Source organism: Ixodes scapularis, unplaced genomic scaffold, assembly GCF_016920785.2.
Source record: "Ixodes scapularis isolate PalLabHiFi unplaced genomic scaffold, ASM1692078v2 PGA_scaffold8__174_contigs__length_109621045, whole genome shotgun sequence".
In the NCBI taxonomy this organism is placed as follows: domain Eukaryota; kingdom Metazoa; phylum Arthropoda; class Arachnida; order Ixodida; family Ixodidae; genus Ixodes; species Ixodes scapularis.
In genome coordinates this window covers 97439700-97467456 of record NW_024609883.1, presented here as the reverse complement: position 1 = coordinate 97467456, position 27757 = coordinate 97439700, and the positions used below count along the sequence as shown (strand labels likewise).

General features: G+C 46.3%; 1 protein-coding gene across 1 annotated transcript; it reads left to right on the top strand.

The window, feature by feature from the left end:
* Positions 1-189: 189 nt before the first annotated feature.
* On the top strand, positions 190-27367 carry LOC8025099 (glutamine--tRNA ligase). The gene is made up of 19 exons (XM_040216040.3): positions 190-361; positions 1607-1760; positions 5316-5501; positions 8721-8851; positions 9914-9980; positions 11911-12077; positions 13592-13778; positions 14069-14256; positions 14759-14889; positions 16702-16794; positions 17416-17553; positions 18535-18622; positions 19158-19243; positions 20717-20882; positions 25311-25403; positions 26288-26412; positions 26634-26700; positions 26821-26946; positions 27191-27367. Exons 1-19 carry the CDS (start codon positions 227-229, stop codon positions 27239-27241), a joined length of 2379 nt encoding a protein of 792 aa, XP_040071974.2. The 5' UTR covers positions 190-226; the 3' UTR covers positions 27242-27367.
* Positions 27368-27757: the final 390 nt, after the last annotated feature.

The following is a 27757-nucleotide window of genomic DNA, read 5'->3' as shown; positions in this document are numbered from 1 at the left end:
CTCAAACTTACAGAAAGTACTTGGTGGTTTTGGTAACAACGGAACGCAGTGTTTACTTTTTAAAGCTTTTAAAGAGTGTTTTTTTGCTTTATTTTTTGACGCTTCTTCTACCAAGAACGTGAAATAGCTCTACTCAAGGTGCAATTTTGTTTTTGTAATATTGGCGATGGAGCCTCTTGTTTCGTTTTCACTTCCTCCATACTTCCGGTTCCGTCCAGCAGCCAACATGGCAGTCGTGGCGAGATCGCAGGGAAGCGAGCGTGAGCTCAAATTTATCGAAATCGGTCTCAGCGAACAGAGAGCCCGGGAAACGACCAAAAATGAAAGCCTGTCCCAGTCCCTCTTCGACGCCATCGTTTTGGTAAGTCGAAAATCCTTAGTTCTAGGTGCCGGTTTCAAGTTTCATGGCACGCCGGCCGGTCGGCACTTGCATGTTGTCTGTTAGATGTTACAACAGACAGCTGACAGTCAAAATTAACAAAAGTACAGGGCATGAGCCCTTCATACGACAACAGCTTGCTTCATGAAAAACCGCTTCCTTTACATTCGCTGTCAATGCAGCAGCACTGTGTGAACCTCTTTTTTTTTTTTTTTTTTTTTTCTTATTTGTGTTATTCGGTTTTTGCTGTCACTCGCGGTCTATTTCGGGCAAAAATGAATCATTTCCGCCTGTGCCTGCTGTTAACCCCGCCTTTCGCTTCAAAATTTTGCTCTTGTCTGCGTTGTAATTTTTTTTATTTTAAATTTCCATTCATCAACATTTTTGTCAGTTTTTTTTTCTCTAATTTTCATTCATCAATATTTATTGTGGGGCGCTTTTTCTCTTTTTTTCTTTTTAACTCGTATACGGAGCATCAGAAATAAAATTATATCATACAACAATAAAACTTCAAGCATCTTTCTTTTTGTTTTTCCTCTTTTTTTTTTTTTGCATCGACTCGTTGAATTAATACTGGACCCACTCGCCGTACCCCGTTGACCCCTAAGCTGACAGTGCAATGGAAGCTACACAATCTCTGGGCCAATCAACCCCCTCCCTTTCTTCACATGACCACTCCAGACCACTCTCTCTATAGGTGGGAGCATGATCACAGGGTGGAAGACGTACAACCGGTCGGATGAGCATGGAGCTTTCACCGCACTGTCAGCTTGGGGGTGGAAGGGGTACAGTGCGACGCTGCTGCGATGGAAGCATTGACTGCACAGACCCCGGTTGACTACTTGCATTTGCTTACGACCGAGTTCTTGCAATCTCTTACGACGAGAGAACGCACTCGCATGCGGTGGCCCTGGAACTGCATTTCACTAGAGCAAAGGTCTTGCATTATTTGCAAAATGATACGCACATGCGCTATCTGTGAGAAATGGTGGTTTATAACCTATTGTCAAAAGCTTTTTGAGCCAAGAAGAAAAGACCGATGCACGAAAAAAAAAATAGGAAATATATACGGAGAGGCCGACTGTTCCACGGCTACCCGATAGATGGCTTCAGTGTGTTCGCTTGCCGAAAGAGATCCCGAGGGGTTTGAAGGCACTCGGTCGTAAGTGGTCGTGAGTGCGAAAAACCAGCCTTTGCGGTAATTGATGCTGTCGTTGCGTTTGACAGGCAGAGAGTCACTTGGGAGGACCGGTGCCAAAGACCACCGGCACGCTGCTGTACCACGTCGTATCGAAGATCAAGAGCCAGATCAAACAATACGAGCCACTGCTGGTGCAGTACGTCGCCCAGGGGAAGCTTGACTCCGAGGTCAAGCTCACCGGTGAGACAACTGAAGCACACTGGCTCCCTCAGTGGATCCGAAGCAAAGTGCCACCCGGGTAGCGGGTTCGGATGCCCATGTGATGGGTTCGAATCCCCAGGCGGCGGGTTCGAATCCTCAAGTGGCGGGTTTGAATCTCCAAGTGGCTAGTCTGAATCCCCAGGTGGTGGTTTCGAACTCCGGGTGATCCTAATTAATAATGCATGGTGCATGTTAAAGACCCCAGGCTTGCAGGTGTACTGCAGTGGCTAAATTTCTCATCTACAGCTGAGACACCAGATGCCCATTGGGGCTGACTAACTCTCGGCTGTACAAACATACACACAGCACAATTATTCCTCTCCATGCACTGAAAGAAAAATAGTTTTTTAGGAGTTGTGTTGAAAATTTGTTGGCCGAGATGCTTGTCTGCATTGCTGCTTCGATTTGTCGGCAATCTGTGGTGTGCGTGTTTATCTTCTAGGGCAGTTTTGAGTGCTTTGTACGTCCACGTAGAAGATTAAAAGATGCCATGTGGTGTCAGCAGACGGCTATGAAGATTTCGTAATACAGAAAGATGCCGACCGACACGTCTGAGGCTTTTGTCGTGTTCTGCTGGATTTTCGTACCACTGCGTGCCGAACTGCGACGTTGCGGCTTCAAACATTGCCCTGGCGTAAACTCTATTCCTGTGAAAGGAATTAGGAATGCATGGATGGATGGATACTGGTAGTCTTACCTCTTGTAAATGCCAGTAGCTTGCACACTCTAGCCCAGGGGTCTCCAAACATTTTGGCTAAGGGGTCGGATTGGGGACCGGTCGCAGTCTCGAGGGATGGAATATAAATATAAAAATGTCAAGTAAAAAAAGAAAAAAAAGTTCTTGTCTTCTTTTGGTATTTCCATGTGTGCGTTTCGTGTGCATTGTGGCGCCGTTTTATCACACGCGCTCAATTTTTCATTGGTAGCAGCAGCAGGCTTGCTGAAAGCGGGCCGCGGGCAGCCGAGGGCCGGTTGGAAGGCCTCCGCTGGCGGGGGTTTGGAGTACCCTGCTCTAGCTTACAACTTCCAAGGTTTTCAGAGGCGATTTGTTTCTTTCCTTTCATTTCTTTTCAATATCACTTGTGGGAATCATTACTTATCAATATTGCCACGAGGAATAGGAAGACCGACTGTCGCAAGTGCCACGGCAGCATCGGTGGTCGCGAGCCTGTCCGAATTAAACCCCTCCGTTGAGCAGATGTCTCGTCTCCGACTCCTAATTGTTGTAACGACATCATTATTTAACCTTCTGATCATAGTTAAAACCTTTCGGCATCCATCCTTTCATCACTCTAGGCAAATCGAAGTACTTCCACCACAGTTCACACGGAAAGAAGAAAAACGCTGAAAATATACGAGGGACAGACGCACACACTTCTTTCATGTGTGTGTCTGTCCCTCGTATATTTTCACTGTTTTTATTCTTTCCGTGTGAACTGTAGTCCATCCAACGCGCTCTGCTACGTGTACTTCCACTACACCCATTTCATGGAAGGCAGAGCTAAGAAAATATGTTAGAATGTTTTGCGATAAAATCTCTTTGGTGCCTTTTCCTCGGTGCTTACAGGCGCTTAGGAGAAGCTCTATTCGTTTATTTTAATGCGAAAGCATTAGCTGGGGGGGGGGGGGGGGGGGGGGGGGGGAGGGGAGGGGAGGGGAGGGGAGGGGGGGAGGGGGAGGGGGATGATGTGAGGGATATAATGATACATTATTTTCAAGTTTAGAGAGGTAAAAAAATACTGTAATATGTTCTCTTAAGGCACGATAATATGTGACCGTTAATCTATTAGAGTACATGTTAGATACATCAGGTATTTTATGCTTTTAAATAAAGGAAGAGAACTATGGTCACGTGGGACATTTTCAATTATCCTTATTGCTTTTTTTTTGCATTAACCTCAACCTGTCAAAGTTACTTTTTGCTGTTGTCTCCCATACCAGATGGCAATAACAAAGAATTGAATGAAAAAGGGAATTATATACTAATTTTTTTATGTTTACGGGAAATTCATTTTTATATTTGTTCATTATCCCTACTACTCTACAAAGTTTTTTATGTATGTAAGCAACATGGGGATTCCACGACATGTGTTCAGAGAACACAACGCCGAGGGTCTTTACGCTGTCAACGCATTCTACTATATTTGGCCCAAAGTACAAATCACTGGACAATGCAATCCATGATCCTGGACATTTAAAAAGGACTGCTTTTGTTTTGGACAGGTTTATCGACAGAGAATTTATGGTGACCCAGTGTGTTAACTTGCGTAAAATATAGTTTCCTTTGGAAGTGAGTAGGTCTTCTCTTGAGTCAGAAAAAAAGATGCTGGTATCATCTGCACACATAATCAGCTTGGCGGAAGTTTCTATATTTGTAATATCATTGACGTAAATAATAAACAACAGGGGACCTAATATGCTTCCCTGGGGAACCCCAGAAGAAATACGCTGCATGTTGGATGACGAGTTTCCAATCTGAACATATTGGTGGCGATATTGTAGGTAGGACGCAAGAAGTGATAAGGGAATGCCACGTATACCGTAACATTTTAACTTGTCAAGAAGAGTCTGGTGGTTTATTCGATGGAACATTTTGCTAAAGTCTGAAAATCCCTAAAGTTAAAAGTTTATTCTCAAAATTTTCTAATATTAATTCTTTCTGTACTAGAAAAGCTGTTTCTGTGGATCTATGTTTCCTAAAACCGAATTGTGATTCCGACAACAAGGAGTATTTGCCCAGAAAATTGAAAAGTCGAGAGCACATAATTTTTTCATTGGGCTTTGAAAATATAGGAAGGATGGAAATTGGACGGTAGTTACTCAGATCATTCCTATCCCCACTTTTATAAAGAACAGAAACTTTAGCAACCTGCATCCTCTTCGGGAAGATACCGGATGATAATATAAGATTATACAAATGAGTTAAGCACGGAAGTATAAAATCCAAGACAAATTTCACAAATCCGATTTGGAGATCCTCACAGTCATGACTACGGCTATTTTTTATGTTCATAAATGTGGAGAAAACTTCGCCTTCATCGGTAGGAGTTAAAAAAATGGTTTCATTGCAGGTGGTAAAATTACTCGAAAACCCGTTCACACACCTGCATTTACTTGCGACCAAGTTCTTGCGATTTTTTACGCTGGTGCCATTTATGAGGTGGACCTGGAACTGCATTTCACTAGAGCGAAGGCTTGGCAGTATTTGCAACATCAAATGTACATTTTATATATGAGAAGCGGTCGTTCACAGCACTGTCAAAAGTTTCCCGAGCTAACAAAGAAAGAATGATGCACGAAATGGAGTAAGATATGCACGGAACTCGCGGGCGTTCCACGACTCCCCAACAGATGGCAGCAGCGTCTTCTCTTGTCGCGAGAGGTTTTAGTGAACTCGGTCGCAAGCAGACGAAAGTCTGTGAACCAGCCTCGGGCGGTAAGGTCACCCTCGAAGAAGGCATATTTTGAAACCTGCTGTATGCAGCTGCAATAAGAGAGAGGGTGGGGTGTGATGTAGACCCATACCTTTTGCAGCGGCCCTGGACTACCTGCTTTCGCACCCTCAGCCTCCATTGGACGTCAAGGCGTTCGAGAAGTTCAGCGGCGTGGGTGTCTCCGTGACCCCCGACCAAATCGAAAAAGCGGTGGAAGAGGTCATTGCCAACCACAGGGAGGCGCTGATTGAGAAGCGGTACCAGTTCAACGTGGGAACGCTGCTAGGTTTGGCTACTTGCCTCTCCCTGCTCCCCGTTGCGTGCTGGCATTTTGGCGACAAACTGATTTCGTCGTGTCGGCTCGAGCGTGATGTTGTCGTAATCTTTGTTCTCGCCGTCGTTGTAGTAGTGCTGCATGAAATTGCCTCTTTGTGGCTATCAAATATACTGGGTCTGATTGAGTAAACAAAACCCTGCTTTTAGGCCGCATGAATAAACTATGCGTCGCAGAAAGCTGAAACTCCACATCGGTGTTCTTCAAGATAACACCGATGTGCACACACAGGTGACCAATATTTTGGCGACCTTCACTGAGTATGGAGGGGGCCTCAGGTTCAGGTATGAGGTCCCTCAAGAAAACATTCTCCAGTTTTTAGACCTTTCGCTTCACTTAGGTGATACGCATGTGTGCTGGACGTACTCTCCACGCTCCAAGAAACGAATTTTGGATTTCAGTTCGGCTCACTCTAAGATCGTCAAGAGTGGCATTGCTCTGACATGTTTGGGATCCGCGCTCAAGAAATCATGTTGCCACACAATGGAAGCCAGCTTCTCGATGCAGGTTGAAAGACTCAGAAAAGCCAGCTATCCGTTACCACTACTGGCTAATGTAGCGGACACCTTGTTGAAAAGGGCAAAAGGCCTCCAAGCCAACAAACAAGATGTAGAAAAGACAAGACCGGTGGTAATCCCGTACCTTCACAAGACGTCACACAATTTAAAGAACGTGGCAGGTCGGTATGGGGTCCGAGTGGTATTTTCAGCCCCGCAAAAAATGAGCAAAATTTGCTCCATAGTCAACTCGCAAGCCGAAGGTGCCACAAGACAGAGGTGCACAAAAAAACATGCTAAACCTTTTGTTCCGTGCACTTCAGGCGTGGTATACAAGATTCCACTCTCGTGCGGCAAGGTCTACGTAGGGCAAACAGGCAGGTGTCTTAACGACCGACTTCGCGAGCATGATTATTCTTTGAGAGCCACAGTGGGAGGCCATCTTGCAACACATTGCAAAGAGTGCAATTGTAATCCGCTGTTCGGGGAAACAATAACCCTAGAGAGGCACAAGGATAAAATGACCCGCGAAGTGGTAGAAGCCTTCTACATCATATCCGCAGCTACTAAATGCATTAGTGTTGCATCGGTAGCCTTGACAAGCAAGGAAACAGACTTTTTAAGACGGACAATGCAGAACTCGCATGAGTCACGGGTGCCGCGAGACATCAGGCACGACGACCCAGCGGCAGCCGACCATGGATGATGGGTTCGTCTCCCCCCCGACACGGGTGACCAGGCGCGAGCGAAGGCATGCAAACACACCCTGCACCACGACAACGAAGGCACAGCCAAAAAAGGTTTTGGGGTTTAATCAAAGAACCAGTGTATCAAGCCTGTGCGCGCGAGGGAACACCCGACTTTGTGTTTTATATTCCTGTTTTATATTTCTGCTTCCTCTTCTTCCTTTTTCATCTTTATGGGGAACTGGACGATGTTCTTTCTTTTCTTCATCTTTGTAAATACAGTTGTGAGTAGCGCTCTTTTCTGTCCCTTCTCTCTTCCTCATACGTGTGCGCTAATGCCGTTAAGATACAGGAGAGAAATTAAATTTATTTATAATGTGATGTCCACCTAAGCTTAATATTGATCAAACAAAAAAAAATGTTTAAATGCCTAGCATTTTTTTTTTTTTTTTTTTTTTCAGAGAAATTTTGTTAGCAAGAAAGAACATCTTTTTTTTTTTTTGCTGAGGAGATTTAGTTTTTTTGTACTGAAATATGTGCTACAAGTGCCCAAAACAGCAATTTTTTGGTTTGATAAATGTTAGGCTTAGGTGGACAATGGCTCATAGGGAAATTTTGTTTTAGAGTGCAGCTCTTAGGTGCCCGTTCCTGGCTTGAGTGGCGTCGCCGTCGGCGTAATTGCGGCTTGTTTTTGGCCCCTTGCCGCAACGTCCGCGCGGGGTCACGCGACTGCCCCTTCAGGGGGTCCTGGGGGGTCACGTGACCTCAGTGACATCATGTGACCCCCTGAGGTCACGAGGGTCGAGTAACCTCACGATTACGGCGCCGCCGCTCGGAGGGAGGAGTAGCAGGCAGCGTGAGCAAGGAGGGAGGCGGGGTATACCTTCCCCTCAGTACCCTTCCCCTCCTCCTCCTCAAGAGCTGCGCTCTAACCCGGCGTTACAGGGAGTTGTAAACAGCTTTCATTTTTTCTTTGGTATTTTTTGATCCAGGTACCGTCACATTCTCAAACTTGCGGGCCGAAAAACCGTGTTCCATTTTCTCGATCGGACCCGGCAGTACAACTCTTATCGGCTAATATATCTTTTTAGTGCACTCGACAAGGTTACTATATTCTGAGGTGTTTCTTTGCCACTGGAACGCAGCTACCCTCGCCAGCGGCTCGTATTCTCGGAACGATGGGCTCGTGCGAGCACGAAGGAGTGTTGTAAATAGCCACTGTGAACTGTCGTCGAAAAGTAGTAAGCATTCATACTGTTCAACAGATGTAGCGATGTAGCGTGTCGTCAACTGAAAGATGTTCGATAGAAGTTACACCGCATTTCATGTGCTTTGTTCAGGGGCTGGGGTGGTGACGAGTGGAGGACGGCAGTTATTTTAGGTTTCGTTCCCAGTGTAGGTGCGTTTCATGCCACTAGCAACAGTATGTTATAAAAAAAAAGCATTCACGCAAAGAGCCCAGGTTGCACGCCGGAGAAATGCCTAACTTGGACGACGTTTGGAAATCCTAGGGGTCAGACTCGGGCGCAATACGGTCTTTCTCCAAGGCGGCAGCTCGTGCCGAGGTACCTCGGCTTTTCCACGGATTTTCCCAGCTTCGCCACGTTATTGCCAAGGTATACCGGACAGGAGCCAAAGATGCCACACGTCAACTAAAAGGACCAGCAGCAGCGCCCAATTCCGATAGTTGTTTGGCAATTTGGGCCCAAAATTACCACGTGAAAACCGAACAACCAGGGGTAACTCTGGTGCTCCTTTGACGATTTAGGCCCAGGGATGCCGGACGACAGCCAAACTACGAGGCAGCAAAGCCCAACTCTGGCATGTGTTTGGCAGCTTATGATGGCCAGACTCTGGCCAAAGAAGTTTGGCTCTATCTCGGCTTCTCTGGGCTCTTCGAGGCCTTTCCAGGCGAAAACCAAATTTTGTCGCAAAGAACCGCGTAATCTGGGAAAAGACACAGAAGGTTACGTTTGTTTCTCTTGCAGCGGAGGCTCGCAAAAAACTTCCCTTTGCGGAAGGGAAGTACGTAAAAAATGAGGTGGACCTGCAAGTTCTGCATCTTCTGGGGCCCAAAACAGACGACGACATGCACAAGCCCCCGAAGGCCAAGAGCAAAGTAGGTCGTGCAGTGTGGTGTAGGACTTGTCAGCCAGCCTTTAAGGCAAATCGGTTACTATGGGAATTTCACCGGAGCTCTCCTTAAAAAAAAAACCTGAACTCTGAGAAAACTTTTTGTTTTTTTAAGTGTGAGTTGTCATATGTATGTGATAAAATAGTTTCCCAAAAAATAAATATATATATAATATATATTTACCCCAATATTTAGCATTGCGAGACTCATTACGGGTTGGGAGTGATTCCGAAATTCTCAACTCTAACATAAAAAGCATGCTTAAAAAAATCGCTCATAGAACAATGTTATATTTCCCTTAAAAAAAAAAAAGTAAGTGCTTTTTTTGTTGGGAACAATTTTTTGGTGACATTCACGAGCTAAACAAGCAGCCCCCCCACCCCCCGAAAAAGATTCCTGGCTACGCCGCTGCTTAAAACATTGATGTTTTTGGGAGTTCACTGACTCTATGTGTACACATAGTCAGTATGAGTTATCAACATGTTTTGTTTCTATCAGTCCTGCTTTCTCTTGCACATTGTCATCCGTTCCATGCAAATAACCAATACACGGGCATAGGCAGCAACTTTCTTTTTCCCCTGGCTTTTATTTTAACTGTTAAAAGTTTTAACATTGATAGCTTTTTCTGATTCTGCACGGGAATTGTGTAATGTTCGATTTTTTTGGTTTTCAATTAGTTTTACACCATTTCGTTTTTATCATGTACCACCGGACACCGATTAGGCTGACTAACTTCCGGCTGCATAATCAAGCGTACGGAACAATCATTATTACTATGTATGTACTGCAGTCGGTCCTTTGCGTAACTGTTCTTATTTTCTTAATATCATTCCTTTAATTTATATTAAATGTTGGGCTAACCTCAGATCGCTAGCTAACCGTTCATTAAGTTTTTGTTGAAAACTTTGGAACCCCTGCTTGAATAAATATCTTATCAACTAACAACTTGTTTGAAAATAAAACGAGACTTTAATTTGACTTTAGGAGGGGTGTTAAAACAAGGTTACGAAAAGTGCGGGCCACCATATTTTTTTTGTTTTGTATCAGGCTCCCAAGGGGCATCGCCCGGTGTCGCCACGAGAGGCCTTCACAGAGGAGGTTCATACAGCCATCAGTAAGTGGTGCTTATATTTTTTTTTTGTGTGTGTACCGTATTGTTACGGTATTGAAATATTCTTCATATGACACACTTTAGACCAATCTGTGGCACATCTGGGTTCAAATCGGAGCCTGAGATCACAATGAACTGGTTCAGCGAAGACGGGAGTTTTCGCTGAACCAGTTCAGTTTGCTCCTAGCTTTCGGAAGGTTGGCTTCTCTGTAGTACAGGTACGTCATGCAGCGAAGCCTTGCAACGTTAAGGCTTTTGTGCACTTTTTATAACTCTGGTGCACAGTGTTATTGGCAACTTTATTAGATTCTGGGCTTGAAACTTACCCTAAAATGCCAAAGTTCCTGCGAAACGGTTTTGGCGCAATTCGGGGGAAACGGACACATGGGCACTTTTTGGTCCAAACGGCGAAAAGTAAGATGGCGGCAAGTAACCAAACTTACAGGAAAGAAAAATTACTCAACCATGTTTGCTAAAAATTAAAAAAAAAAAAAACCTGAACTGAAAAATTTACAGCCAGAGGCAATGTGTTTCATGATCACTTAACAAGAAACCTGGGAAACTGAAGAAAAAAACTAATCAAGCAAGTGTATACTAATAAAGTAAAGAGCGCCCCCCCCTCCCTCCCCCTTCCCTCCCTCCAATAAAGTGAGTTTTAGAGCGCTGCTGTTAGACGCCCGTTCCCGGCTTGAACGGTGTCGCCGTAGGCATAACGGTGCGTTGCATTATGGGACGTTTTCCATAATGACGTCACAAGTGACTTCATGAGGATCACGAGTGACGTCGCCCTCGTAACGTCACATGGAGCCTAAATTTAGCGGGAAAGTTTCCTGCTAAATTTGGCAGAAAAATTTCCCCCGCTAAATGTAGCGAGAAAATTTCCCTGCTAAATTTAGCGGGGAGACTTTCTGCTAAATTTGGTGTGAGAATTTTTTCACTATATTTAGCGGGGAAATTTTTGCGCCAAATTTAGCGGGGATGTTTTCCCGCTAAATTTAGCGGAGGAATTTACTGGGAAATTGTCCAACAATTTTTCGGTAAATTCCTCCTCTGTATTTTTCCCTCCCCCCTGTACCCTTCTCTCCTCCTCCTCCTCAAAAGCTGCGCTCTAATTTGGCATTACAGAGAATTGTAAACATCGTTCTTTTTTTTTTTTTTTTTTATAATCGGAAAAATAAACAATACTTCACCAAACGGTCATTCTTTGCCCGAATGTAGCGCCAGCAGTCAGATCCAGATGCCAAAGTTTCGGTACTAGCCGTTATCTCATTCATGAGTTATAAGCGATTTTTGGAAATTTTCAATAATAAAATTTGTGACAACGCCCATGAATGCAAGGGGCTGAATGTCGCAAGCCGCCGAGAGCATCTCCATTTTCCTATTCAAAGTATCAGAAAATCACCTGGTAGTTTAACTTTCTAATAAGATGTTTAGTCCTGAAACTTTAGCGCCGGGTCCAGCCTGCTATAGGTACGTTTTGGCGAAAAGTGTGAGTAGTAAATGGTACACACTTTATTTTTGTGGTGAAAAAAAACAAACCTGTAAAGTTTTTGGGGGGTTGGATTCGCTGTAGCAGTGTATAAGTGCAGGCAGTATGTTGAATGTTAGTAAAATTTGTTTTTCTTCTTTTGTTGTAGGGTAGGTTTCAGAGAACATACAAAAAAAAGGGCATAGAGAGGGTAAAATAGAATCACAAACCTGCGGAAAAAAAAGGGAGCATTTTTAGTTGTTGTTTTTGCGGGAGTAAAAGTGTAAATATTTTGGTCAATCATGGCTTCTCTGGGGGAACATTCTGCTCGCTTGTTCTAACTTTTTGATTCCTCCGGTATTATGCGGTATGTCCGAACGAAAAGATCTCTTCTCTAAATGGGCCAAGATGCCATCGAAGCTGTGCAGTGGTTGACAGTTAGTACGACATCTTATATTATCGCAGCGGCATCGGAACCGGCGCCCGAGGCGGGTGCAAGCACCATGGAAGAGCTGTTCATGACCAAGGTGAACTTCCACGCTCCTGGGGAAAACCACAAGACGGAAGGTTACGTCGTGACCACTTCCACCATGGCCCATCTTAAGAATCACCTCAAGGTGACCGGAGGGAAGGTGAGTTGCTGTTGCCCTTTCGAAGTCAAGGAGAGCTCCTTGGTTCCAAAAGATTTGAGAAGCCTTTTCTCTTAGCCTACACGGGCAGCTATTTTGGCTACATCTGCTTATGAGAGGCACTGCTGAGAGTCATTTGCTGACAAAGAGGTCAGGATATATTACATTCGGTTGTGTTTGACAGGAATGAAAAGGGAATTCGTCAATTCTTATTTTGAATGAGCCAGCTGGAAGCCATATTGTTATCAGCTGAGCCTCTCGACGCGCAGCATTTGGTGAGCGTGTCTGCAGACGGATTTGTTGTGGTCGAGATTTAGACAACGCTGCCATGATCCTTGTACTGAGGATAGATTTTCTCTTAACTCTAAAGTGCACTATCTACTGCAATCTGCAGCAGTGTGTCGGCCGTGTGTGTGGTTATTTCATTTATTTTGTTTGTTAGGAAAACAAACTGGGGGGGAGGAGTGTAACAACTATGTAGCGCCCCCCTCCAGTCCGCCCGTCTGTGGCCGCCAGGCTCGGCGGGCAACATTGTTCACCGCGCCAATAAACACCGTTGAGCGCACGCCGCCCCGGTCAGTCATCGTCCACCCTCACAACCAGGCTGCGTGTCGTCTCTTTTCGGCGGGTGCTTCGGCCCCCTTCGTCCACGTTCGAGAAAGATCGTGACACTGCAGCAGTGCACTATAACATTTTTGTAGTGGGGACATTGCTTTCATTGTCAACTGGAACAATCTCGTTGATGTCGTTCGAGCTTTTCAAGGTGGAGGAATGTGAAGACATTGAGAGAAAGCATTGAGAAAAAGCTAGTGGCCTTGTGCTGAAAAGTGTCATTCAATGGTTTCCCCTTGACTTTAGCTCGAAGCTTGAACTACTGTGGTGCAGTTGTGAAGCACCTGTTTAGTTTGGTAGTTTGCAAGTATCCAGCATCTTTAGCCGTGATTGGGCCACTCAATGAAAGGATTCGGAGGTCGCTGTGATCATGAAAGAGACATAAAGTTACCCTAGCAGTGCACAAAATGAGATCCACGTAACCCCTAGCTGGGTCCATACATCTATACTGTAGTGTGGTGGGCTAAAAGGGAAGATGTGATGATAATACGGGCAAAAGCGGTCCCACGATTCAAGCCTGCAGAGTGGAGCATAATCTGTATGCCGGAAGCAGCACCACCTTGCTCTCTAGGGCTAGAAGAGAAGATGCTGACAAAAACGGGCTGATTGAATATTCGAGTACAAGCTGCTGAGCTATTGTTCAGCTGTAAATGGTAACACGACCTCATATCTTTCCTCTACTTTTCTTGCCTGCTCCGTCCTGTGTAGAACCCGATTCCTAAAGGATAAACTGGTCTTTGCCGTGGCACCACTTTCAGTTTACTGTTCTCGGCCGCTGGGAGTAGCGAGCAATCGCTACACCTCCCTTTCTGGTTTACCGTAATTGTACTGCCTCTCAGAGCTTGAACCTGGCACAAAAGGGGGTGGAGTGGATTGCAGATGTGGCACGTACGTGTGACTCGCAGGTTCGCACGCGGTTTCCGCCGGAGCCAAACGGCATCCTGCACATTGGGCACGCCAAGGCCATCAATGTCAATTTCGGCTACGCCAAGGCCCATGGGGGTTGCTGCTTCCTGCGGTACGACGACACCAACCCGGAGAAGGAGGAAGAGCGCTTCTTCGCGGGCATTCAGGACATGGTGCAGTGGCTCGGTAAGGCGCCATCCTAAAAGCATCCTCCGAGTACTTCAGCCTTCGTACCTTACTTTGAGGGGTTCAGCTAAGATGTTGATAATGGAATTCTACATAAAAAGATATTGACTTACGCCCGAAGTGGAGCGCAGCTTGCGCCCTCTAAGCAACTGCTGGCCGCTGAAACAATCCACCTGGTCCGGGGAACCTCTCCGAGACTAGCGGAGTGCTCTAGCAATTGAGATAACCAGGAGCTGGCACTCAGTGGAATTCTTTTGGAATTCAATGGAATTTTCTTCTGGTTGTTGCAGGGTATGTCCCTTTCAAGGTGACGCACGCCTCGGACTACTTTGACGACCTGTACGCCCTGGCGGTGCGGCTGATTCAACGGGGGCTCGCGTATGTCTGCCACCAGCGCCAGGAAGAGATGAAGGGCCAGAACCCACCGCCCTCACCCTACCGGAACCGCACCATTGAGGAAAACCTTAGGCTGTTTGAGGTGGGTTCAACCCTTGCCTGTTTTGGTCTAAACGAGCATCGTACCGGCGTGCGGCCGTGTATCACTACTGTGCGGCACATGTTAAAGACTCCAGGCTAGCAGTTTTTCCGCACTGGCTAAGTTGCTCATCTACAGCCGAGATGCCAGATGCCCATTGGGGCATGCATTGGGGCACGCTTAGGCGAGCACTTTGAAATGCGCAATCACTGCCGTACATGTATGGCGACGACCGTCAGAGGGTCAATAGCCACATCTTGTAAGGGGACCAGGCAGCAACCACTGGTTTTTAGTTTTGTGCAAAGGAGAGGCCGAAAGAAAATCGTCTGCCTCGATCTTCGAAATTTCATGGTGACAAAGAGAGGCCCCTTGGTAGTTGGCATTCCGTACGAGTATACTTGGGTCCCACTAGTGCCGGTAAGCTTGTGTAAAGTGAGAAACATACCTACCCGATTTCGTGCCACGGCCCCTTCAATGCAGACTCCTGGGTTGCCGCTTTTTGCAGGACATGAAGAAGGGCAAGTTTGCCGAGGGCGAGGCCACCCTGAGGATGAAGGTGACCCTGGAGGAAGGCAAACAGGACCCCGTGGCTTACAGGGTCCGCTTCGTGCCTCATCACAGGACGGGCAACAAGTGGTGAGCGAGCCGCACCTCGGTTCGGACCCCGGGAGGGTATCGAACCAGGGTCCCCTGCAGTAGCGCAACCCCCAGTTTCCCCTAGGAAAAAATGCTCGACCAAAAATATAAAGGGCTTTATTTTTAGCTAGGTAGAATCTCTGAGGAACAAGGCTGAGTTGCCCTACTTGTCAGTAGTTCCGCTTGTCAAAAGGTTAGATAATCACTTTTGCGACAAGGGTGTGATGTGGTCACTAACAGAACGAGAACGACAGGGCTTGTCTTTTGGATGTTTGGCCTCCAGTATGCGCTGCTTACCCTCCATTATGCTTGGGCCATGTGCGCGCATACTCGAGGTCGAAGGTGGGTAGCTCGTGCTAGGGGCGAGACGACCTAAGCTAACTTCATCTTTGTGGGAGACGACGACTCTTGTGGTTTATTGTTGCGTGTTACTTTTAGCAGTCTGCCGAGCGAAAGGCACGACAAATTTAGCAACCCTGCGTTTTGGCTTTACCCTAGTATTTCATACATACAGTATAGACCACTTACAACGTAACCGCTTATAGTGCAGGACCGGGTATAACGCGGCGTTTTTAAACCACTGGTTCGCCTCCCATAGAACTCCATGTAATATACCGGTTATAGTGCGGTTTCTGTAGCAACCCGCCGACCGCGGCGACCAACCGACGCAGCGAGCACGCTTCCCTGTGCGACACTAGATAACGGCGCTAGCCGCAAGTGGCACTCGCAGGCCAAGGAGGTTGCTCGAAGAAGCGGGGAGAAGCGAAGAGGAGGAGCTTCAGTTGCCATAGCAACGGAGGGACGCACGCACGTGTCGTTCACGTGCGTGCTGTGCGTCCCTCCGCTCTGTGCGTTGGAAACAACCGCAACGACAGGCCAATCGCAGGTCGAGGAGAAGTGTTCGCGCGCGTTGCATGCCGGTCGCGGGCCGGCTGCTTCTATCCGCAAACATGGCGTCGGTTGTGATCGTCGACGTAGACGGCGTGGTGGACGCTCATCGTTCCCCGTAAAAGCGCTATCCTTGACTGTGAATTTTCGTTGTGTGTCGCTATGATAACTCAGCACGTACTAGGAGGAAAGATCCACCTATTAGTGCGGCGATGTCGGCGGCACTCTCAAGACGGCAGAAACGCCCGTGTCGTCGTGTTTGTTTACTTCGACTACAGTGGTGGTTTCTAAGCATTTGTGTTTTCGAACATCGCCCGGATTTTTTATTTGGAGTATTTCATGCCTGTGCTGAAGTTGAAGGTATTACTTGCGCGTACCGTAGAAGGGATGCGAATTTTCACGCGTTTTTATCGCCGGAGAAAAGTGATTAGGGTTAGCAATCCTGAACGCTCGCAACATCCGTCCCCAACCCGCGACGCCGTTAAAAGGCTGCGCCAGGCAAAAGTCGCTCATTTCTTTCAAAATGTGTGACACACTTGAGAGAGAGAAGTGTACTAGTTTGGTGAAATAAACACTTTCCTCAAACTAAGCTTTATTTTTCATCTAACATAAAATAAATTCTTTTACAAAGGTAAGTTGTCTCATGGCATGTATTTTGGCCTGAAAAATTGGTGTTTTGGTTATAGTGCGGTACCGCTTATAGTGCGGATTTTCGCGACTCCCGCGACATACGTTCTATGCAGTCTACACTGTACCTATCTTGAAGCCAACAGATAAGGAAAGTAATTAAGGTAGATCCTTCCTTTTTTGCATTTTTGTCATATTTCACCTCGATAACAAACCTCCATCCAATGGGCAGGGGTATATACAGCTTGCCAATCGCGATCGGCTTGACAGTATGTGCCCCCTCCTTTTCTTGTTCAGGTGCATCTACCCGACATACGACTTCACCCACTGCCTATGCGACTCGCTCGAGCACATCACCCACTCACTCTGCACCAAAGAGTTCCAGTCGAGGCAAGTCACCTTGTCTTTGTGTGCCATTTGATGACCTATGTTTGGCACATACGTCCTACAAAGCTTTTGTGCCATAAAAACCTTTTAGTCGTACCATTTGATGGTAGCCTGTAGAATGCTTTTGGAAGGCAGCTGGTCTGCCAGGCTCCTTTTTTGACGAATGTACCCCCATCTTTATTTGAAGCATAGTTTTGAGATTTACGAAATGATGCACAACCTCCGACATCCTTTAGGAGGCTTTATCACCAACTCTGGTCTATAGTACTTCGCTTCGCCCTAATAAGGAGCAGGTTTGAAAACTGAAAGGCTCAGAGTGCGAGGTTATGGACCACTCTGTGCACTTGATTAAATTACCCAGCGATGACGTTTAAAAAAAATCTATGAACGTCATGACGCACCTTCGGCACTGGTTGGTTGGTCCTCTGGGCTCATGGCATCAGCTGCGCCCTGGGACGCATACTAAACAGTTGGCATGCCGGTCTAATTGACGGCGGTTTTACCTCCCCCGGGCACTAACAGTTTTTCTAGGTTGAGGATCTTCGAGCGTTACGGCATGACTCTGCTCGTTTGTTGAGCGAGTGGAGTGGAGCGACACGTGACAGCACGTGCGATTGGTTTCAGGCGGTCCTCGTACTATTGGCTGTGCAACGCGGTGGACGTCTACTGTCCCGTGCAGTGGGAGTACGGCCGCCTCAACCTCAACTACACCGTGGTCTCCAAGCGCAAGATTGGAAAGCTCATCGAGGAAGGCGTGGTCAGGTGGGCTCGTCCGCCACTCCGTCTGCGAGAGACGCAGTTTAGGGATGGCCTCGCGTGTGTGTGTAGCTTTTATAGGCCCCTGGGGCCGGAATGGTGGTGAATCCAACAAAGGGAGCTCTCGGGTCGTTGTTTAAAGGCCCGTTCACACTCTTGCGATCGAGTAAGACGGAGAGAGACCAGACCGGTTTTTAAGCCTCTTGCGACGTCTTAGGACCAGAGCTGGTCCTAAGACATTGCGAGAGGCTTAAAAACCAGCCTGGTCTCTCTCAATCTTACTCGGTCGCAAGAGTGTGAACGGGCCTTTAGAGCACAGCTCTTAGGCGCCCATTTCCTGCTTGAGCGGTGTTGCCGTCGGCGTAACCACGTGTCAGATTATGGGACGTTTACCATAATGACGTCACGCGTGACGTCACTAGGGTCACGGGTGACATCACGAAGATTACTCGTAAAGGTTACGATGAAGCTCACAACCTTCACGTGACGTGATGTCACTCTTGAAGGTCACGACCTTCATGAGTGACGTCACGAGGGCCACGAGGCAGGAGGAAGGAGAATGAGAGGAGGATGGGAGGAGGAGGGACATACCTTCCTTTCCATACCCTCCCCTCCTCCTCGTCATGAGTTGCACTCTAATTCGGCATTACTGGGAATTGTAAATGTCTTTCATTTTTTCACTCAACACTGTGACCTCCGACGATGCCACAATGTGGCGTTGTGACATCAGGTCATGCGACACTGTGATGTCGAGCGATGTATGGTCACGGGACCACATGCTTTCGTGATGGTCACGTGATGTCCAGTGACATTGTGTAACCATCTGGAAAGTGTGTTGGTGAACCTGTATACCGCTGTTTCGGGCACTACTGGAATAGCAGTGGTCGCTAAATGAGCGCAAAAAACGATGAGTGTCATGAAGAAATCTCGGGCAGTGTCGTGGAATCCTAACGTTGTTTTCTACTGTGGCTTTCTTCGGCTGCAAAGGGACTGGGACGACCCACGGCTCTTCACGTTGACTGCGCTGCGACGTCGGGGCTTCCCGCCCGAAGCCATCAACAACTTCTGCGCAAAGGTATGCTCCCACCACAAAGCATTTAAGGTTCCTAAATCTTTTCTTCTTAAAAACACACGCTTATAAGTTGTGCGACGTGCTTGTCTGGAGTAAAACGGACGAAATGTGGGCCAAATGGACTGAGGTACCGTTCTTCCTGCAGATAGCTACCGAAACTGTTGACTAAAAACATTGGCTTATACGCGAACTCGTCGTTCACAAAGGTATGTTAGGTTGCTGCCGCAGGTTTTGCATCAGTATCGATCGGGCGAATAGTTGTTTTAATTTAAGCACCTCGCAAAAAAGTGATCAGCACGATTTGAGGCAAAATTTAACGGTTGAACCGCATTCGTGAACAAAATACGGTCACCAGAGGTTAGGTTTTCGGTACTTTATTGCATTAGATCATTTACACGGTGCCGCCTCACCACAGAAATATAAAAGGGTTGTGAAATGCCTCTAACCTGCGGAGGAATCGGCACAAGGTAGGAGATAAAACTGTGTCCAAAGAACGAACATGCTGTTTCAAATTAGTGGCTCGTCTTTTTGTGCACAGCTTGGCCTGACCGGGTCGCTCTCGTCGGTCGACCCCCAGATGCTGGAAGCGTGTGTCAGGGACGTCCTCAACACTACTGCGCCCAGGTGGGACTGTCGGTACACCTCTAGGAAGCATTTCCGAGTGCTCTTGGGGCGTAAGAGAATTGGCATAAATAAACCAACGAACCGAGTGCAACGAAACTGTTTACCAAGGTGTCTCTAGGTGGTGCATTAATCATACTAAAATTCAATGAGTGTAGGTCTCGGGAATAGCACTTGAACTTACAAAAATCCCGTTTTTTGTTTCTATGCAGAAGGATGAAAACCGTAAGGACCGTCTGGCTTTGCCGCTTTACAGCTGAAAGCAAAAACGAGAAAGCTCCGTCGGGATGAATGCCCAAAGGCAGATCCGGCAGGTCCGAGCGTCAACCATAGAGCTTGTTTTCACACTCTTGTGAAAAGTTTCTATGTAACCGTTTCGTTGGTTTATTTATACTACAAACTTTTGCATACGTGATTGGTGTGCAAAAGCAGTAACAGCTTGGACAGGCCTGAACTTTTCTTGCCCGACTCCATTCACTGCCCGTACAGTCTGAAGCGATCTTAGCCTGCAAACCGTAGGAGCAAACTGCACAAAATTTTAGGCGAAGTTGGTGGCCTAAAACAAGTTCACCCTCAATTTCAATTGTCAAGCGGGGAGTAAGAGACGACCCGTACCATTAGTAACCCGCGTTGAGAGTAAGTTTGGCGCCAGACAATCCAGCGTAACATGCCAAGACGCGGCCCCCACTTTCGTCCAGTCGCCAATTTTGCCTTCGCCATATTTTCCTGATCCATGCCCAGTCTATAGACTGCAAAAACAAACTTCGAATGAAAAAAAAGATGATTTTCCTTGGATAGTTTGCACCCAATGCATAGTCCACACATGAAAAAGTCTCAGAAAGATCACATCCAAAAAAGCTTATGTTCTATAGGTAAATCGCTATTAACATACTCTGCCATTCACAAAATCTGTAGTGTCTTGTCATAATAAACAATCCTGAAAAACAAATTTCTGTACAGCCTGCACCAGTAGATTGTGCACACTGCACAAAATTTCAACTTTTAAATGTGTATAGTCCAGGGACCAGTCGAATCTCGTTAATTCAAACTCTCTTGACTCAAGTTTCCAGATAATTCAAACTAGCATGCAGATCCCACCCTATGCGTCTCTATGGGAGGAAACTCCCACTAATTCAAACTTCGCTTTATATTCAAACAAATTTTCAGTCCTCCTCGAGTTAGAATTAACGGGATTAGACTTTATTGGCGATTGTCATTGCATGTTCTTGAGCCTACCTTCACAGTTTCGTCTACGAACCGCCCGGTGCTCTGAAAATCTGATTAGCTGGAGAAAGATGGCGAGCAAACCTGCCACGACAGATATCCGTTCTGGCCACTGGGTGGTATTTGGGAAAATAAGGTAGTATTTCTTACGGTGGAAATTTGTCTCATGGGCACGTCATACTTACCACATTAGCATTGCGATACCTGACTCTCGATGGCGTTGCTCTCTGAGCTTGGGTCGTTTCTTTGCAGGGCCATGTGCGTGGTGGAACCCCTCAGGGTTGTGATCAACAACTTCCCCGAGCCAGGACAGAACGTCCCGATCAAGGTCCCCGACTTCCCTGCCACGCCCGAACGAGGCTTCCACGTCGTCACCCTCTCCAACGTTGTGTACATCGAGGAGGGCGACTTCAGAGAGGTTCTTATTTTATTTATTCATTTACGCAGTACCTGCAGGGTGTCCCCAAATAAGGTATTTACAGTGTGTTTTTTTAGTTGCAAAAGTAAACTGTGCCTGGTAGAACGCTCGGTTTTGCCCAAATGTCGGTGGGCTGTCCACGCCAGATGTGAAAGTTTCGGAACAAATTGTTTTCTCATTCAAAAGTTGTAAAGATTTTCGAAAATTTTCAGTGGCGGACAAAGTTCACGAATGCCTTTATTTGGAAATACTACCAGCTACACGTTCAGAACATACGAAAACGGGGGAAAAACGGCGGTACACATGGGACCGAATGGTACAAGCTACCGGGAATAGGCCCCATTTTCCCACTGAAAATTTCGTAAAATCACTTATAACTTTTGAATGAGATAACAGTTAGTTTTGAAATATTGGCATCTGGTCCTTGAGCAGAGACTGCATGCGTTTGGCAATGCATAATTTATTTTAAAAATTAAAAAAAAAAAAAAAAATATTTTTTTGACACACTGCACATTGCTTGGAGGCATGTATTGATCATATTTAGGGTTGTGCGAATATTCAAAACTTCCGTATGTCGAAGCGAACAATGCCATATTCGCTTCTTACTTCGATTCGAATAGGACTGTTCGGTAACTTCGAATAATTTCGAAGCATTTCGAAGTTTAAAAAAGAAATTGACGAAAATTCGAAAAAAAATTGAGAGGCTTCATCGCAATGCACCAGTGTAAAGCGGTGAAGCTTGACGCGAGCATGCCAGGCGAAGCGGTGAAGCTTTTAGCGAGTGCGCAGTGCGATTGTTCTGGCATGGAGGCAGAGTTGTTGATGTGGTAGTCGTGTGTTAAGTTTTCAAAAGGAGACTGGCTTTTTTGTATCATAGCAATGAGGAGGGTTTTTCTAAATAGAGCTTGACTGGCAATATTCAAATACTGCGACAGGTCTGCATGAACTTTTAGCTCACATATATATATATTGGTTATTTTCTCTAACTTTTTTGTGTTTTTGCTACTTTTAGTTTTGGTCATCAATTGATTTCGAATCTTACAACTATGCCTCTATGGTTTCAAGGTGTCAGTGAATTTACGAACAACCAGTGCAGATTACATCCGTTGCCCGTTGTTTTCCTGGTGACCCGTAAAACCACATCGAGGAAGTCTCCCGTAGCCGACCTTTCTTTCACCTTGTATTTATTCAAGTTATATAGTAAAAGCAATTTTGTCTGGTTTTATAGTGTTGATCACAAAATATCATCTTTATGGAAAATATTCGCAGCGCTTCGAAATTGTTCGCTTCGATTCAAAATTATTCGCGGAGATCTACTATTCACGTTGTATTCGCTTCGAATTAAAAATCGGGATTCACACATGTCTAATTATGTTGTTGCACCATTATATTGTCACACCAATTGTCACATTATATTGCCAAAAAATGCAAAATAACAAGAGCGAAAAAATGTTACACAAATAGGTGTCACACACAGACTATGCATCGCGTCAAACAACAGAAAATGGTGGCGCTGCACCCCCTTTACGCTTGTTCCTTCGTCCGGGCACTTCCTTCTGGCTTGGGACGATTTCACGGTGCCCGTCGTGCAATGATAGTGCTTCAACTGTTCTTTTCTTTTAACGTGAAACTTTCTTTGGCTGGGTGTTTGGCATTTCGTGAAGCCCAGATAAAAGTGAATGCTGGATAAAAACGTGGCCGCAAGGCTCAACACTGATTATCGTTGTTATTGGGTGGGAGAGGAGGGAGCTGCTTCATGCTGATTGGTTAACTGGGAGGCCACGTGACCAGAGGGCTAGGCGAGGAGCAGCTCGACCACCCGTGCGCACTGAGGGAGAGGACTTCGAGAGTATGGAAGGCTCTGGAAGGTCGCCAGGTTTATCAGCCCGATTACCAGTAGAATTGCCTCATTCTAGGAACAAGTATCGAGTGTACAGATGGTACGCATTAAATTATCTGACGAAAAGCGTCGTGAATGTATAGGGTGACCATATTCCTCAAGGTAGAAAACGGGACATCCCAGCGGGGGGAGGAGGAATTAAACCTTGAGATTGGAAGAACAAATTTAATTAAATAACTTGTCCTATTTCAAATATTTACCCTATTGCCTTAAGCCCTGGAGCAGTGACACTCATAGTCCATGCACCCATTTCGAAGGTGTTTGTGGGCAAGAGCAATTTTACTTTCTGGGTAAATATTTAAAAGTACCTACGGTAATTTTTGTAAACTATACACCAGGGATCGTTTCATTCCCTTGTAAACTATACACCGAAACTATACACCGGGCATAGTTTCGGTCTGCTTCAACTCGCTTGGTGCCAATTTCAAAACTATGCACTCCTGCGAAAACGGGACATGATTCTTTATTGGGACAAAAAGACGGGACCGCAGAAGCGGACCTCAAAAACGGGACTGTCCCGGCCGAAGCGGGACGTCTGGTCACCCTATGAATGTAGGCGTCTGGAAACTCGGGAGTATCGCTAGACATTTGTTATGCAAGAATGTTTCACGTCTCCAGCGCGATTGCCTAGCAACTTGCCACGAAAAAAATATTTGTTCTTTTTCTTTTCTTAATTACACTCTTTCTTTTCAGTATCCACGATGTAGTCGTTCAGGTCTACGTTGTCGACATACGCAAGTATGACGAGCGTCGAGATGGCTCGTTTCGCTTTTAAAAGTTCATTTTAGAAACGGTGCTATTCGTTCGCGTGCTGACAAAAATCTCGCTCCGGGTAATCCGACAAGTTTGGAAGATCCGCAGAGACTCTCGTCATCGAGAGCTTCGCGAAGTTCTTAAAACCTATGTCTCGGCCGAGAGGATTTTGGGCTTCTATTGGACTAGAAAGCAATTTGTTTACTTAGGACACCCACTCCTTACTTCCCGGTCAGAATAGTAATTTGTTACGGCGTGCCACCTCCTTCACACTCGCGTGAATTTTCTTCTTACATTTCGCAATGTCTTGGAAATATGTACCAGGCACTTAGGTCTTGTCGTAATTAGTACTACAACGTAATGTTTTCAGAAAGGTAATTGTTTAAGTGCTGTGGGCATTTTATGCTTCCTGGATATATTGGGGGCGAAGCTTCTTAGGGTCTAGCCTTGTTCGTCCGGCGTCCGTGCTCACATCGATTGCCATCCCATCCGTCTTCTTAAAAAAGAAAAAATGTTTGCGCAGTCGACAGGATTCGAACCTGTGCGGGGAGACCCCAATGGATTTCTAGACCATCGCCTTAACCACTCGGCCACGACTGCGGGACGAGTAGGGGGCTCTGAGATGTGGTAGTAACTCAAGAGCTGGGGATGTCATGGATGAAACGTTGCATGTAGCCGCTCAACGTCTATACAGGAGAGGGCGCTGCGGTCAAATGCGTATATAATTGCGTTATACTTTGCGTGCATTGGCTCAACACTTATAGACAAGAGGGCACTGCGGTCAAATGCTCAAAAAATCAGTATCATCAGCACCACCAGAGCTTCGCCCCAATCAACATCACATCATTCACCACGTGGAGATGCAGTCTTTTTTTTTTTTCTAGTTCAATCCTAGAATATCTTGGGTTGGAGTCTTTGGAAGGGAGTATTGAACAGGGTAACTTGGTATGGGACCAGGCAGACATTGCTGGTGTCTGCTGTCTGTGTTCCATGTACATATCTAACTCCCAATGGCTTTGCTAACTCAGTCCTCATCTTTTTCAATGTCTAAAATTTCAAGCTGTAAACGATAATTCCACAATAACTAAAGTGGTGCTGCATTCTGTCATTTGATTTAGCGGAGCGTTTCTTTCAATGACCAATGTGCTATGGCTTCGTAATTGTACGGCAATTGCTCTATCTAATGGAGGAATAGACACACTGTTTATGAACAAGGCCCCGAGTACACTTTCCCGCGAGGCACGCATATAGCCGGTCGTCCCATTTTACATGAAAAACATGACATACGACGAGCTCGAAAGGACCATTACCCGTGAAAATTTTATCTGCACGGGATAGCATTTTCGCACGAGGACATTATCTCTGTCCCTTAGGTTGCAGTTCACCCGTCAATCATGACGGTTGGCTGGCTGCATGCCCCAGGGAAAAATGGACACGCAGGCTGTATTGATAAACAGTGCATCTATTACTCGAGTAAATTAATCCTACTTGGCCAATTACTCTATTGAAAGTAAAATGATGGAAAGATCAGCATTTCTCATTTCGCCGTTTGTTACAAAGTGGTACAAGCAATGCCTCTCTTTTTTTTTGTTTGTATTTTGTGGTTTAAGCTTAGTTGTCTGAGCAAAGTTTGGCAGCCTTTCTTAGCTCAGAAGCAGTATTCTGGCATCTCAAATGCACCAACGTGTCTCTAGTTAATCATGAGCCTTGTCCACTTCGAACGAGCGGCACTTTCAGCTAGGGCGAATGTCACACTCTTCTTCTCTTCTTTGCAGGATGGCGACAAGAGTTATCGGCGGCTCACGCCAAAGCAGTCTGTTGGCCTGAGGCACACGGGGCTCGTCATCACGGTCGACCGAGTGGTCAAGGTTAGCCTTGTTGCCCGCGGTTCACTGTAACAAGCGTAGGCTTTGGGTCCAACCCTGTTGGCTCGCTGCCGCGCTTTTCCGGAACTACTCCATTCGTATACTTCTCATCCACAATGGTCATGTGTGCGACAGTTTCGTCTCGAGAAATTTTACGGATAGAACTGTTTTGTCTCGACCGGTGTCGTCTAGAACGATCTCACTTCAACGAGAAATTTGTCATGATCGAGTGTCGTGCACGAACGTCTTGAACTAATGTTATGGACGAGCAACACGCTGGGAGCGTTGGACGACGTTAAGGTTATATATAATGTTTATATATAAAGTTGAAGCCCCAGCGAGGCTTGAACCTGGATCGTTGTGGTGGCACTCAGATGCCGGAGCAGCTGCGTCAGGGACAGCTCAATAAAAAAATAAAAATAAAATGATAATGAAGATTGAAAAATCCAGCACAAACAACATGCTGATTGGTTCAAGTGAGACACTCTACGCTCCCTGGTCTTTTTCAGCATGACTAAACTCGTACAATTTCTTTAAAATAACTGAGGCCCATGAGGATTTTATGAACCACCTTCGACGGGTTGTTTGGGCCAGTTTCATGGGGACCACTTTCGTATAGACCAGCTGTACAAGTCCGTCTGATCATCTGAGACTAGTATTTCTTGCACCAGTTTACCTATGGACCATCTTTATGAGGTCATCCAAACTATATGTTATTTTCTGTGCTAGTTTCCTTAGGCCTTCTGGGACCAGTTTTTCTGTACTAGCGATTCCAGGACTAGCTTCTCGGGTCTTCTGGATCGATTTCAGCTGAAGTGATGCTGAAGTGGCTTTCTTAGCCTCCTTGAGGGTCCTGGGCTGCTTCCTGAAGGACGGCTCTCTTGCAGATTGGTGGCAGGATCCACGAGATCCATGTAACCTGCCAGCCTGCCGAGGAGGCGGAGAAGCCCCGTGCCTTCATCCACTGGGTCTCCGACCCGCTCGTCTGCGAAGTCAGGCTCTACGGACGACTGTGAGTGTGTGCTCAAACCGTCAGTGCTCGATATTAATTGCCGAAAGATTACGGCAGTGTCCCGTTTGTTACACGCTGAATACGCAGTTTCTCTTCGACTGATCAGTTTTTAACGGCTCGTACCGGCAACAAGTGCTTGGGTAAATGAAACAGGCACGACTTTGCGTCGCAAGCATCGTTGCACTCGAAGGAAATTTTGGCGCTCCTCATTTTCGTTGCAGGTTCTTTCACAAAAACCCCGAGGATTCCAACGAGGTGCACGGAGGATTTTTGTCGGACTGTAACAAGGTGTGTACTTGGTCGTGCTAATGGCCACGAGTGCCATTTAGACTAGGTGCCCCGGTTGCCAATCGCCCGCGTGCCGCCCTCAGTTCCGACAATTTCCCACGCGGCCACGTTCTTATTCAGGACGCCATGGTGGTCTGCTCCAACTCCATGGTGGACAAGTCGATGAAGGGCTGCAACGTCCTCGACAAGTTCCAGTTCGAGCGGCTGGGTTATTTCTGCGTGGACCAGGACACAACGCCGGAAAAGGTAAGCGTGTTCGGAAAGAAGCTCCCGGGATGGGGAGCGCAGTGCGTGGGCATGGTGCCGGCAACGCATCTTAGACTGTCCACAAGTTGGAGACATGCTTCAGGCTCCTTAGTGTGGTCACACGACATGTCCAAATGTGTATGGAAAAAATGTGCAATACCACCGGTTCTGTTTCTGCGGTCGCTTTGACGAGCGGGGCCAGTGCGACTTCAGTCTGTGACTGCCGACGTCTTTTGTCTTTCAGATCGTGCTCAATAGGACGGTGACCTTGAAAGAGGACTCTGGGAAAAACTGACTGAGAAGCCACTGCTCACTAGGCGCCTTCTTTTTTTTTTCCTCAAAGAGGGAGAACAAACGAGAATTCTATTTTTGAATTTTTGTACCTCTCGTTGAAATATGAAGCTGCAACATGTTGAAAGCTTGCACCATGTTTGGTCTCCTTGCTTGTGTTTAGTCTTGGTATACTGTAGTGGCACCTAATCAGAAAACGCAACGCAGCCTTCACTGAGCGAGTGCACGGGAAGACGTCTTATCACGAGGTCTATTATGAATGTCCCGGCGTCGAGAGGAAATGTGGGCGTTGGCACACAATAGATTACATTTCCCGGTACAGTTGTACCGGGAAATGTGTATCTAATAACGGGGGTACTGCCCATTTCTCGTCTTTACTCACGTGCAAATTATGGATTTCGAGTTTGAAGCAAAGAGTAATTTTGGTCAAATATTTTCTAATCGAATATCAAATAGATACGAAGTTTCACAATGGTGCACCATGCTTAAACGAAAGTTCAGCTGAACTTGTGAAGGTTGT